Here is a 14,125-nt window from a genome sequence, read left to right on the forward strand (position 1 = left end):
TCTTTCTTCTAATTTTTTTTGTAAAGCACTTTGAGCTCCATGTTGTTAATGAAAGGTGCTATAAATGAAGTTTATTATGATTATTGTTAATATTATTAGTATTGTTATTATCGTAACATACAGTTGTTGTTATTATTATTATTATTATTTAGCACTTATATTATAAAATAATCTTTTAAGATATTAAAATATCCTATATAAGAGGACTCTGTCTACATCACTGCATTGACAGTTCCTGGGGAATCCACTGCTGCTCTGTCGAAGAAACCTCTGTTGTTCATGAGTCTCTCTCTCTCTCGTTTACTTCCCTGTGCTTTCTCTTAGCTCGAGTACTGCTTGGTTTTCTCAGGAATTTGGGTGGGTGGGTCGGTGGTGGTGGTGGTGGGCGCACCCACGCGCTCACACAGACAACATGTACCAGGTAGGGGTAATGCAATACCGAAGGTCATTGGTGCATAAAATCACATGACCCAGCTCTTCCACTCCCATGACACCTTTCTGTTCCCTCTACCTCTGTCTGTCCCACACACACCGGGCGGTGACGCAGACGCGGCAGCGAGTGTCAGGTGTCTAAAGGTTTCACAAAAAGAGTGACTCAACGGAAGTTCGCACAGGTAAGACAAAACTCAAAGAAAGGACGTGGAAATATATGTAAATAAGTCGAGCTAGGGCTGTTGTAAAAACACCAAATGTATGTATTTTGAAAAGTCGAACGAGCCTGTTGGTGTTTAGGTTCAGACGTTGATTTTTATTAATAACGCACGTGCATATAGGCCGATGTCTTGCTCTCAAAGGACTCACTGTCTGTCGAGAGAATCGATGCACAACCAGGCGAGCTGCTGTCTGTGTTGTAGGCTTAGATTGTCACTTTATTTTCCTCATTCAAATACAACTTACGTGTAACAATTATATATGAAGTAGCCTTAATAACTATCTGTATGCTATAACTAGTTTGCATTTTTACAGTGTTAACACAGCTGAAATGTAACTTCTTCAAATAACATGATGGCCTCTGAGCAGGGTTACCAATCTTCAACATTAATATTTATTGTATCGCCTCAGTAGCGATTCTTCAGTTCAAGCTCAATTATTTCCATACAAACAACATATTTTGTGCTTTTAAAAAGAATTGCGTCTTAGGTCTAAGTGGACTCCTCCTTACTTATGAGTCATACTGTATCTGACTGCTGTGGTTACTTTTTGTTGAGGAGAAGTTGGTTTAAATCGAGGGTTAAAGGTCAGTGTCCACCTTTCACTGATAACAAGTGATGGAGAAGCTAAATGCTGGTGTTTTAGATTATCAGTTTTCAAAAGCTCATATTTCAGATAGCCTGTGATTGGTTTTTATCGCTGTAACAGGGCCGCCTTTTGTTAACATTATGTTTCCTGTGTTGCCTTTAATTAATCACAATTAAGTCAACGTTCTCTCAAATCTTGAACAGAGAGGTAATACATAAAATCAATGACATCATGCTAGGAGGTGTGGAGGTAAAGCAAATAATCCTTAGTGAAGTAGGTAGCGTGACAATGTATTAAACATTAAGATTACCTGTTGTTACAATTTAAATGAATAATATTGCGATTTAAATATGTTTAATTTACAAACAATGGTTTGTGCAGTTTTTATGTGGATTTAAATAGTGACCTGCATGTCATACTCGTCTGCAGAGTAAAACATTGAAATATTAGCTTCTCATACAATACTGTGAAGACAATTTAGCGTCTTTACTAAAGGCTTCCGAACCAGGTACTACAAAAGAAAGTCAGAATATGAACGCACTAGGATTGTTTTTACATACAGGAAAAGCATGCTATGACTCCACCCTACTCCTTTATTTATATTGCAAACATTTCCTGCTGTGTATTGATTTTCAGATGACAGCTCTGTTCAGCTCAGTTTCTTCTATTTGTACACTTATGAATGTTTGAGACGAACTTGAGTTTTGTTTCTCAGTTTTAAGACATTTTTGCAGGAGTTGATTCGTTCTCCCTGTTTTCTTCAGTTGTTCTAGCTTTCTTCAACAGTTGGAGGATATGCAAAAGAGGTGGATTGGCGACTCTACACTTAGGACACCTGTATTGTCCCTGTGAGGGACTGGTGACCTGTTCAGGGTGTGTCCCTGCCTGCCTCAACCAGTACATGCTGGCTTGATATCCTAAAAACATTACTAACAGGGTAGAAACCGAAGCTAACTAGTGATTTCAGCATGGCAAGTTAAATTGCTACTAGAACTGCGGCTAGATTAAACTCAACTACGGCCTTAATAGTAACTATACATAGCACAACATGCAACTAATTAATAAAACAAGGTTAACTAACTTGCCCATCAGGCCTCAAAACAATGTAGCAACTGTAAACAGCCCAAAGCTATTCAGATGTATGACTAGTAAGCACTTCACATCATTGTGTTGTGTCTAACTAATTGCATAGAATTATTACATATGATTAATATATTGTATTTTATGTAACTCTGTAGGTAATACAGTCAGTAGTGCAGTGTAGTTGCATTTGACAGTTTTTTTTTAATCAGGGCTATGTTGAAATTCAGTTTGGTCCAAAGTCCTCAGACTTGTCACCCGTATCACTTTGCTTACGAGTGGTGATGTAATACGCCTGTACCTGAGTGAAAAGGCCCAGATAGTAAATGATTATTTAGTCTGTCACCTGCGCACACAGTGGTGATTTAAACATATGGTTATAATGTACTGTCTGAGCACTAAAAGGAGGATTCATGACATTAGAGGTGCATCACTCGTCTGTAGTTTGTCTGAGTGAAGTTAAAGAAAGACCGTGTGTGGTTTGCAGTGTCGACGCTGCTTTTCTCTAGTCTTTTTGTGAATGTTGCCCATGGCGAGTTATCCTCTCATAATGATAATGTACTCGCACTCTTGTGTTTCCATCTTGCAATCATGCGGCACAAACCGGTCTGCATGTTCGAACATGTCAAGTTGTTTGTTTGCGTGCATAACTGCATAAACACATGTATGGTCAGCCGCTCTTTGGTATGTATGTCAGGTCGTGGGGGTGTGAGGTAAACTGATGGAAAGCGTGTTACAAACTTGCAAATCGGTGATCTCAGACAGCACATAGTTGTTCTACATGCACAAACATGGACTGTGGCATGTCAAGATAGTTTTGACATGCAGCCAGCACTGTCAGTATGGTGGTCTCAAACGCTAAACGCACAACTTGTAGATGTCAGATGATTCTACTATCAGATGAAAAGAGGATGGAGCGTTTTATTTTCCGGTTACAAGGAGTAATACTTTTTCAGGCTGTTTCTTTTAAAGGAATACTTCACCCACAAAATGTTTATTTTTATATCAATTACTCATCCTGTGTTACGTTACCTCACATTTCCTCTGTTGATCCGGAGAACTGGGTTTAATAAAATGTCACTTTTGTTGTTGATTTAATATTTGTTCTCAATGAAGAAAGTAAATGATGAATGCAATGTAGTGCTGCAGGAAGGAGTACTAAGACTCTGACATGAGTTTTTAAATTGGCCTTTTTCTTAAAGAAAACGGTTTCCTTGGGAAAATTCCTTATGATTTGAACTCATTTTAAAAACAGCAAAACTATGACGGAAGTTTAGTTGTCTCCAGTCAAGGTTTGGGGAATATATGAGTGAAGTGAACAGATATAATGGTGTAGTAATAAACATGGCTGATGATGGTTGCGTTTGTATTTCAGGTATTCAGATCACTGCTAGAAATGGAAAGTGCTCCATTCAACCGACGGAACTGGGCGGCACAGTCCTTGCGTGTCACTGCGAAGGAGCTGTCACTCAGCGGCCGAGGGAGAAACAATGCCATCGCTGAACGCTTCTCCAAGTGAGTAAAACTGTCATTTCTGCCGCCAGAAAACAAGTGGTTACCCTTTTGACTCAGCTGAAGATGTGTTGAAAAATGACGTCTTTACCTGCTATGATTTAATATTTTGTATTACTCAGTGCTTGTTTAAAATGCATCAAGAATACGTCTCATTTTCTTCTCACCCCCCCCAAAAAAAATGTAACTGAAACTAAATTGAAACTATATCTAAAGAAGCTGCCAGCTAAAATATAACCGTACAAACTAATATCTGAAAAGGTTAAAAACAATCTTTGTTTTTACAGTTCTTGAACGCCTTGCAGGGTTCTTGAGAGAAGTTCCACAGTTCATAGAGAAGCCTATGTTTTTGTTTTGAGTCACCAGAGGTCAGTGTTGTTTCTTTCTCTCTCAGGTACCAGAGAGCTGCTGAGGTGTCAACTGCCGAGAAGAAGAAAGGAGTGAGTATGTCTGTAAAGGATGCTGGTGACAGTGTATTTCAGTTTAGAGATATATTTCTTGAGCTTTATGAAATGGCATTGTGCAGCTGTTCCTGAATTTGATACAAGAAAGACAAATGTAAGTTGACAGTTTCGCACATGAAATCTAAATTTATGATGCATCTTGTTTACAGCATTTTGATAAGCCTCTCTTAGCAAAGTACAAGATTAAGTGAAGTGTGTTTATGCTGCATGTTTCGCTTCAGTAGCTGCTGCTGGTGTTAACTAATTATTGAACACACACACTCGCCATGCCAACACACCGTCTTGCCTGATGTCTCATTGGCCACTTGTGATGCGATGGGCAAGGCTATCAAACCTATAATCCTACTTCAGTGTAATCCCCTTTTTAAATCTGTGTGGCTCCAACTGTACGTTAGCTGCTTTGTCAGTGTGAAAGACTCATAGACAAAGCAGGACGGAGATTATATAAATCACTGATCATCTCTAGTACAATGAGGAAATATAAGGTAATGTTGCTGTGAATATACTGTATGGCCATTGTTTACCGGTGTGTGTGTGTGTGTGTGTGTGTGTGTGAGCCAGCTGCTTTAAAAGCTTATTAGCTTCAGTATTCTTTGTTTAATGATCTGGATGAAATTACAATGACGAGAAGGCTTTGTTTTTTTTTTAAAGAATATAACTTAAAAGATGCTCTGATGACACATTTTTCTCTGTGACTTCAGGTTTTTGGGTTATTTCTTTAAACTAATTTACATTTGATGTGATTCATCATAGTTTGTAATCATTTTCAGCAACCAATACTATGTGTGGATATGAGCACATGCCATTATTACAGAAATACGGAAGTCTAGTTCAATTACTTGAGACAAGTTTGATTGATAATCACATTGAAAGACCGTGTGTGTGTGTGTGTGTGTGTGTGTGTGTGTGTGCGCGCGTGTGCGTGTGAGGGGGGAAGTTGAGGGAAGGAGGGAACTTTTAAAACACGACAATTAAATGATTAGTCCATTAAATTAATTACAACATGGGTATCTGTCATAATTTTTAGAGTTAATTAGTAATAATAAATATATATAATCGACAGATTCAAGGCAAAAAAAAAAAAAAGAATTGAATTGTAAGAATTAGTAATTTCATACATTATAAATCACAGAGGATGAAAACACAATAAAGCCTATAAAGGTTTATTTCCATTGTGGTCCTCTGGAATAGCACTAAACACACCACAAGATAAAACAACACAACAATAAGACATCAAGTGCAGACAATATAATCAACATAAATAGCAGGCGGCAGGGAAGCTATGCCAATGCTATAGTTTTTATTTTCTGAGTAGTGTTTAAAAATCTGTTTAAACCTCTGTTATGGAGTGCCTTGTGAGCCGTGTGGTTACAGAGCATACCATATAACCGCAACGTCCGGGGTTTGATTCCAGCACTGGGACGTTTTGTCATACCCCTCTTTCTCTCTCTCCCTTTTCTCTGTCAAATACACGGCAAAATGGCAGAAAATAATCATAAAAAACGTATTCTTTGAGTGGCTTTTGTTCTTTTTTGTCATGGTATTTCCCCCTCCATCTTGGTGTGTATTTCATATTTTCTGTCATTCTTTTCTGTCTGTGAAAAGAAGTACTATTTAGACACATTTACTGCTATTATCTTCAGAAATAATTTGCACGCGGAAAAATGTCAAAGCCGACACAGCACACAAAGAGTTAACTTTTCCCTGAATGTATCATTTCCTGCTCTGGCTTCCTGGGTATTCTGACTCTCTCATTCACTTTCCTGGTGTTAAAGGGGCTGGACTTGCTCTTGTCTAGTTGCTAACATCTGGGACAGCTCTGTCTCTCAACACACTGACCTGTAAAGAAGGACCAACCAAAGGACTCTCACGTTCACTGCTGTCAAGTTGTGGTTACACCTCGTTTGTACTCCAACACAGTCTCAGGGTTTTTCTTGTTTTTTTTGTCTTTTTGCTTAAAAAACTGGAACAATCTCGCCACTGTCCAGTTCTCTGCGCTCACCCTGGACTTGCCTCACAAAGACAGTAATTGTGCGTCAGTTTTTTGTGCACTTTGGTTTTTTTGTCCCTTTTGTGTTTAGTTATTTTATTCTTATGTTCTTATTCTTTCTTCTTTCCTTTTTCTGGTTTGTGTCTCTGTGTTTGTGCAAGTTCATATAACTTATTTGTAGCTCTACCAGATGTAGTTTGATGTTCTAATACGCTATGGTAGTTAAGTCTTTTGGGGAATAATTGCGTATTATTGCTTGTTTGTCATCTCTAATCATCTTTAAATTAAGTTGAACATTGATTTAAAGTTTGTTGTTTGAGGAATTGTGGTTTTCATAACATAATAGTGTTTAAATGTTTCCTACTGACCAAACCCCAGCTTGCCTAAAGAAGCTCACAATGTTTTTCTAAGATTTATTAGTTGATTAACTTACTTATATGAAAGTGATTTGTACACATGTCCACATCCTCTTTCTTCAACGTGTCATTCCTCTTTTATAATTAAGGAAGTTCCCGGAGGTCACGCGGCGGTAGTGTGCCTCCTGTTGTGCTGTTTGCTGCTCAACATTGTTTTATTGTCATGAATGGTGGTGAACAGAGCCCTCCTCAGTGTTTCTTTTTGGGGAAAGGTGAAGTTGTCGTGTGGAAAGGAATGCAGCTTAGAAAATCTGCCTGCATGCTCAACTCTGCTTTCTCTATCTTGAGCCAATCGTTCCCTTCAGCTGCCTAAGCAAAACATCTACTTCCTGGACCAACTTTGAACAGCTGTTCACCTAATCTGTCAGTGAAGCCAAGCTCATATTCTGGCATTTCCCTTCATTCCACCCATCTGTATGTTTAGTACTGTTGGCCAAATAGAAACACTTTTGTAATTCACGTAAGAAGACCCAATTTATACTTTTGCTTTTAATTGACAGTGTTTGTGAATCATTTTCCCTTTCAGTTTTTAATGTCTCCTTGTCTTCCTCACAGTCTTCTGAGAGTGTGTCACCCTCCCTGCGGTCAGGCAACCTGAGTGCTCTGAAGAAGCGCTGGGAGCAGGCACAGAACAAGCCTTCCTCCGTCCCACCTCCTACCCAGTCCAGCTCTCGCTCCAGGCCTCCTGCTCTGGCCAGGCCTGCTTCTATCCCTGAACACAGTCCTCCATTAAAGAGCCCTGACCTGCCACCCGCTCCGAGAGATCAACTTACAGCTAGTCGTGTCCAGCAGCCCGCACCAGCTCCAGAAGCATCCAAAGGTGAAGAGCAAACAGGGATGGACAGGGATGAGCTGACACACCGTGAAAGAGCTGAAAAGCTTGAAGAGCAAGTCCCGACCAGCCCCCGTGCCTCTTATGAAAAACCCAGAGTGCCACTGAACAACCTGAAGATGAAGTTTGAGAGGGGAGAGGACGCCATGAGCAAGGTAGATACAGACTGATCATTTCCTGCATCTCTTCTTCTGATACATTTGAGACACTTCAACAAGCACCAGGACATCCCCTACTTTAATAATTACATTATTTAAGTATCTACAAAACCGCCAAAAAAGTTGTCAGTGCATACATTCGTCATTAACTGAGATCATATTTGTTTGCATGAGTGCTTTGTGAATGAGGCGCTTAGTCTTGCCAGCTTTGACAGCTGCGTATGTATTGGCCATGTTTCTCAGGCATTGCATGGGATTATGTTATTAGTTTCCACATGTGAAAGAGAGATGAGAAGTCACCTGTTACTGACCGTAATGGACTTCTCCATCCAGCCATAACAGTGAAAGCCAAGCTCCTTTCTTTGACCCTAAATACTCAGTGCTAAGCATAGTTATGTTTTAAGATGTTCATACTTTCAGTTGCATTCTTCCTAGTGTTCTCAGTTCCCTGTTTTTTCTTAAGTAGTCTTGTTCCACCTGGATTTACTCCCCCCCCCCCCCCCCCCTCCTATTTTATGTCCCTTTTACTCTTCTTCGGTGTCTCTCTCCCTCTTAGCCCAAAACAACAAGCCCTCCACTCTTCACCTTCCATAACAGAGGAATGTGGGAACATTCCTGACCGAGGGGCTGTTTCTTTCTTCAGAGGATCACCTCTGAGGAGCAGCTGGCTTTATCTCACTTTTCATTAGCCACAGTGTTTACTCTGGATTTCCAACAGAAGTTTTAGGTTTTCGTTTTTTTCCTGTGAATGTGCAGCAGTCGTCACACCACTGCATACATTAATATAAATGATCAAGTGAAAAGAAACACAACTGTCGACATTTTACTTAACCTGCTCTCTGTCACTTTTGCTATAATGTCTTCAGCTCTGGAAGTTGTAGTCTTTAAAAAAAGATGCTTGACAGTATGACTAACGCCAGTCACTAATAGGAAAGAAGAAGTGTAGCAGTTACTGGTGAACATGTAACACTTACTCTGCCAATACTGGATGAAAAGGCTGAACTTCTTCTTATTCAGTGAACACAAATACAGTAGGGTAATGCCTCCATGGCCTCGTCGAACTGAAGCTTAGAGTCTTTTATGATGCAGTTGCTGTTTGGACTTATGTGGCTGAGGAAGATGGTGGCACAACAGGACTCCACAGTCCCAGTGAAGCCCCCTGAAGGAATGGGCTATTTTAATTGGCCCAAACCCTGTGTGTGTGTGTGTGTGTGTGTGTGTGTGTGTGTGTGTGTGTGTGTGTGTGTGTGTGTGTGTGTGTGTGTGTGTGTGTGTGTGTGTGTGTGTGTGTGTGTGTGTGTGTGTGTGTGTGTGTGTGTGTGTGTGTGTGTGATAACTGCTGAGAGAAACTGTCTGGTTTACTCATTAGTGTTGGTGACACGTGGGCACACACACACACACACACACACACACACACACACACACACACACACACACACACACACAGCTCATTCTTTAAGTAAAGTGCAATGGAATCTGTTTTGCTTCTTTGGACTGCAGGTCAAAGACATGTTGGTGGTTGTCCATGCAGATACCTGGCATTGTTTTCTGCAGGAGACAGAGGTCAGACTGGCCCATGGTATTTAGTGGTGACTCTCGTACTAGACCTGGTTTGTCTTTAGTGAAGGGTTGCTGAGCTGGAGCCTGTAATTAGTTTTTTTTTGGGCAGTATGTTCCAAAGGCCTTCGTATGGCAGTGCATCAGAGGCCTTCAAGTGATAAGTTAAGGCAGAAGGATTTATGTGTACTACGTGTCCCTGAAGCTGCATATCTGACTGTTCACGAAGCACCGCGGGGCGGCCCTCCACAGATGGTGCGTGAGGCATGCTCACCGCATTTTCCGTTGCAGTATTCTCCGGGGGGGGGGGGGGTGTACAGACAAAATATTCTGTGAAGAATAAAGAAGTCAACGAGTGTTACCGGCAAAACGGCATAGACCAAACATACAAGTCCTTAATGCCGAGGAAGAATCTCGTATCATTTATTCATGGCCTTACTTTATTGCCTTTATTCAATCCCTGGAAAGTGTATTATAAAGAAACGAAGGTTGTACGTTCTGTAAACAATTTGAATCTGCTGGCAAAATATTTAGACCTCCTATTTAAAGTTAATTAGGAAATGTAACTATATTTTTATACTTTCATGAGAAAACAACCACTTGATATTCTCCATCTGTTTTACACCGAGGACTCAGGTTTGGCCTAACGTAAAGCTGGGAGAGGAAACCGGGTTGGTGCTCAAGTCTTTCAGTTTTGTAAACTGGACCTCTGGTTTCATCAATCTTCTTCTTTTCTTTCACTTTTACTCGTACAGGGCGGCAGGACAACTCGACGAAGTACTTCATCAGAGGACATGGACCAACATGGCAGTAAAGACTAACGCACACATACACACACAATGAATTGTCATCTCCTAACCCCTTAACTTTGAATCCTAAAACTACTGAGTTACAAGCAGTTGTGTTTCTTGGAGCACGCTAGTATGTGCCATAACTGGATCATGAATAATACTTTTGAACTGAATCCGATCATTTGCTGCTTTAGTGAAACGCAGCCACAGTTTTCATGCAGAATACAGTCGAATCGTTAAATGTGATCATCTCTTCTGCTTTAGGTAGAGTGTTGGACTCCACATCCATGAAGGAGAAGATGGCCAAGTACCAGGCTGCTGTTTTTAAACAGGGCACCGCTCGCGCCGTGAGTTTAACAGCAGCTGAATTCAAAACATACAACTTCAGAAATATAGTGTGGAATATTAAACTTTTGTGAAACTATTTAAAAAAACACACAAATATAGATTAAAACATTTTAATTTAGGTTTGGGATGTGTGTTATAAATTACGGGTTAACAGTGGGTGTTTTTTATTTATTTAGCTACAGGTGTTTTTAAAGGCCAGTAGTCATAAATAAAGCATTTTTAATTGTGGTTAAAACAAAGAGCCACTTTCAACACATCAATTAAAAACTTAATTAATTAAAAAGAAATAATAAAAAACCAAAAACATTTATTGTATATTAAGTTATATATTACTTTTCTAAATTTAATGGGAACTAAGAAATTTCCCAATAAAACTAAATACAAAGATAAGTGAGATAAATCACATATAAGTGGATTTAATCACAAACTTAATGATCATTACAGTATTTCCCAGATTACTGGAGTTTACCCCCACAGTAAAAACATTAGTACAGTTCAGATTATTAAAAATGGTCTGAAATAAATCTATTCTCATGCACCGGTTTTTAAGACGACTGAACTCCGATCATTAGTTAACAAGCCAAAAGTAAAGGGAACATTGTGTCTTGGTGATTTGTGTCTTTCTCTGCAGATCTACCCACTAATGTTACTCTATTTACACAGTTTGATGTCTTCCTTTTCCCTTAATTTCTTCCTTACTACCTAAACCAGAAATGGGTACAATACACAGCAGTTCATGATGTAGCATGAGCTTCCCTTTTGTGTTTCCTCCAGGGTCTGACCACAGAGGTTCCTGCTGCAAAAACTCCTGACTCAGTAAATCAGAAACACATTCATGCAGCTGAGTGCAATGGTGAGTCTCAGTGGATACTACAAGGACATGTTCCCACGTTAATGTCCTTGATACAGTATTACCGGTAATATAACATATGAATTAGAACATTAACTACAATAATAATATACCTAAATAAGTTTGTCACGCAGAATGAGGTAGAGTTTTGTTTAATTGCCCTTTTCAGCTGGCTTCTGAGGTACAACACTGACCGATGTTTTGTCTGTTTCAGGGGAGAGCAGCGAGCAACCCAAAGCATCTAGGGTGAGTCAGTCGTCACAAAAATCACGAGACATCCATGAATCATCAAAAGAAATGTCCAATTCCAACCCTTGTTACTTATGGATATACTATTATTGTGTGTTTTAGAAGTTCAGCCCACCGGTGAGGGAGACGTGCTTCGCTTGTCTAAAGACTGTGTACCCGCTGGAGAGACTGCTGGCTCTTCAACGTGTCTACCACAAAAGTTGCTTCCGCTGTGTTCACTGCAGCACAACGCTCAGGTTTGTTCTTGCACTGTCGCATATTTCCTGAATTTTCATCATGTGTTTTTGATTTGATTTTTTCAAGAACCGCAAAAAGGAACATTTTCAAAATAATATCTCTGCCACTTTCTATTTCTAGTCTTGGGAACTACGCCTCTCTGCATGGCAACATCTACTGCAAGCCCCATTTCAACCAGCTGTTTAAAGCTAAAGGCAACTATGATGAGGGCTTTGGCCATCGGCCTCACAAGGAGCGTTGGGAGCCTCGAGCTGATGGAGACGAAAGTGACCAAGCGGTGACTCCAAAGGAAGAAGAGGCTCCAGCGGCCATGACGCGTCCAGCTGAGAGTATCTCAGACAAACCGGTGACCCCAACCGAGGAAACATCCCCACAGGTTAAGGTTACAGACCTGACTGCTAGACTGGAGACACGTGTGCAGACACGTGCCAGGTCTGATGAGATGCCTGAGTCTACAGAGAAGCCAGCTGAGAAACGCAGGCTGAGGATCGCCTGGCCTCCCCCGGCTGGTGAGGGCTCCTCTGGGACAGAAGCTCTTAGTCCAGTCACAGAGGGAGTGTCTTCAGGCCGACCCTGGAGAGCCAAGTGGCCCCCAGGGGACGAGGTTTCATCATCCTTCCAGAGCTCCGATCGGGCTGAACTGAAGAGCCTGAGGAGGAGCTCTTCTCTAAAGGAGCGCATTCGGCCTTTTACAATCGCAGCTAAACCCACACCCGCAATCAGTCTGGAACCCAAGGAACCTCGTCGCCCGCTCAAATCCCTGCAGGACTGGAGAGCATCATTCGAGGAAAAACACTCCGAGGAAGATCTACCCGAGGAAAATAAGCCAGAGCCTCAGCAGGTGAAACGGCAGGAAAAGAAAGAGAAGGCGATGCCCCAAATACCGAGCGAAGATGAAGCCAATGCAAGTGAATCCATCTCAGAGGAGGATGTGGAGACGGAGCAACTGGAAGAAAGAGACGAACGAGTGCAGGGAGGAACGGCAGCAGCAGACAAGATGGTGGTAGAAGAAAGCTCTCTTAGAAGCGCCTCCCCGGATATCTATGCCTCTCCACCTTCAGAGCCAAAGCAGAACCGAGCCTCCCAGGATGTCGGCTTCTGGGAGGAGGACAAAGAAGGAAGTGATGCTGAGGAGCTGAGTGCAGAGGATATAATCAAGAGGAACCGCTACTATGACGAGGAGGACTCTGACTCATAGGACCATCTTACAGTCTTATTGTCACGCCCTTCCACTTTGTAACACTTTGTTTTCTCAGTTTATAGGTAGATCACAAACGTAGCTTCGCCAGATTTTATAGTGCTATAGGAGAGATGGAAAACAAATGTTAACAGGTGTGTGTGTGCTTTTATATTGAAAAGAACTGCCTTTAATTGTTAAAGTACACTTTTTTTTTTTACGTTTTAATTATATACTGTAAAGTATCTAATACAGATTTTATTGGACTCGTGATACTGGAAGTTAGGCCTCTATTCATCGCTTTACAAGTTTGGTTTGTTGCATTTTTCGCCTGTATTTGACAGAAGGCAGAGAGGAGGGGGGGGGAATAATCAAAGTCAAAATCAAGTCCTGGACTTTGCAGTTGTACGGCGTGCGCTGTAACCACTCGACTACCAACGCACTCAGGGCCTCTATTAAATTAAATAATCTCTTTATAATTTTATGTATGATTTTTATCCGTGGCGTATTATTTGCAGGTGGTGTGACCAAAAACCATTATACTTTATGCAGCACTTAAAGTGCTTTTTAATGACAGGCATTTCCCTTCTGCATCCAGCAAAACTATCATTATGTGTATTTTTGCTCTTCCTAGGATGCAGAAAAGACTTAAATATCTTATACCAAAAAAAGGCACACCAAGATCTTGTGGAGTGTAAATGTCTGGGCCTTTTGTAGTTTTACATATCGTCTCAATTTAAATAGTCAAATGAAGAAAAAACTAAACAGAAGCCAAATGAGAATACAAATCTACAAACAAAACTATTCAAATAAAGCAGACGATATGCAGTCTACTCATTTGACTGTTATTGAGTCTTGAGCTTCTCTTTTACCATCAGGAAACCTTAATAACAATATCCTGCAGGGGGCTCTCTGGTCTGGCAGAGGATCTGCCTAATAGCATATGAATCATCTCCTTTGGGCCTTCTGGATTTGTGATTTGAAATGTGATCCACTTTATATATGGTTTGTAAAACACTTTGTATTTTAAAATGTGCCCTGGAACATATGTTTTCCCTGCAGAATATTTTTCCATGATTTGTATAATGACACATTGGGCAATAAATTCTGGACTTTATTTATTTATTGTTGAAACACAATAAAAATGTATCTATAAGGAAATCCAGCGTTTGCAGTCGAGGACTTTTACTTCTACTTGAGTTCACAAATTAACCCAATTTACTAT

General features: G+C 40.6%; 1 protein-coding gene across 1 annotated transcript; it reads left to right on the top strand.

Annotated features, from left to right (window-relative positions):
- Positions 1–505: 505 nt before the first annotated feature.
- On the top strand, positions 506–14,065 carry LOC115008637 (LIM domain and actin-binding protein 1-like). Its single transcript, XM_029432348.1, has 10 exons — positions 506–614; positions 3,695–3,834; positions 4,226–4,271; positions 7,257–7,688; positions 10,004–10,058; positions 10,304–10,386; positions 11,162–11,240; positions 11,452–11,483; positions 11,589–11,722; positions 11,844–14,065. Exons 2-10 carry the CDS (start codon positions 3,716–3,718, stop codon positions 12,919–12,921), a joined length of 2,058 nt encoding a protein of 685 aa, XP_029288208.1. The 5' UTR covers positions 506–614; positions 3,695–3,715; the 3' UTR covers positions 12,922–14,065.
- The last annotated feature ends 60 nt before the right edge of the window (positions 14,066–14,125 follow it).

The sequence above is a fragment of the Cottoperca gobio genome, chromosome 5, assembly GCF_900634415.1.
Source record: "Cottoperca gobio chromosome 5, fCotGob3.1, whole genome shotgun sequence".
NCBI lineage: Eukaryota > Metazoa > Chordata > Actinopteri > Perciformes > Bovichtidae > Cottoperca > Cottoperca gobio.

What these genes read in the sequence shown, in the direction of transcription:
- LOC115008637 (XM_029432348.1), top strand. Translation starts at nt 3,716, where the DNA reads ATGGAAAGTGCTCCATTCAACCGACGGAACTGGGCGGCACAGTCCTTG. An exon ending in CTGCCGAGAAGAAGAAAGGA is followed by an intron (nt 4,272 to 7,256) that starts GTGAGTATGTCT and finishes TCTTCCTCACAG; the next exon opens with TCTTCTGAGAGTGTGTCACC. An exon ending in TCATGCAGCTGAGTGCAATG is followed by an intron (nt 11,241 to 11,451) that starts GTGAGTCTCAGT and finishes TGTCTGTTTCAG; the next exon opens with GGGAGAGCAGCGAGCAACCC.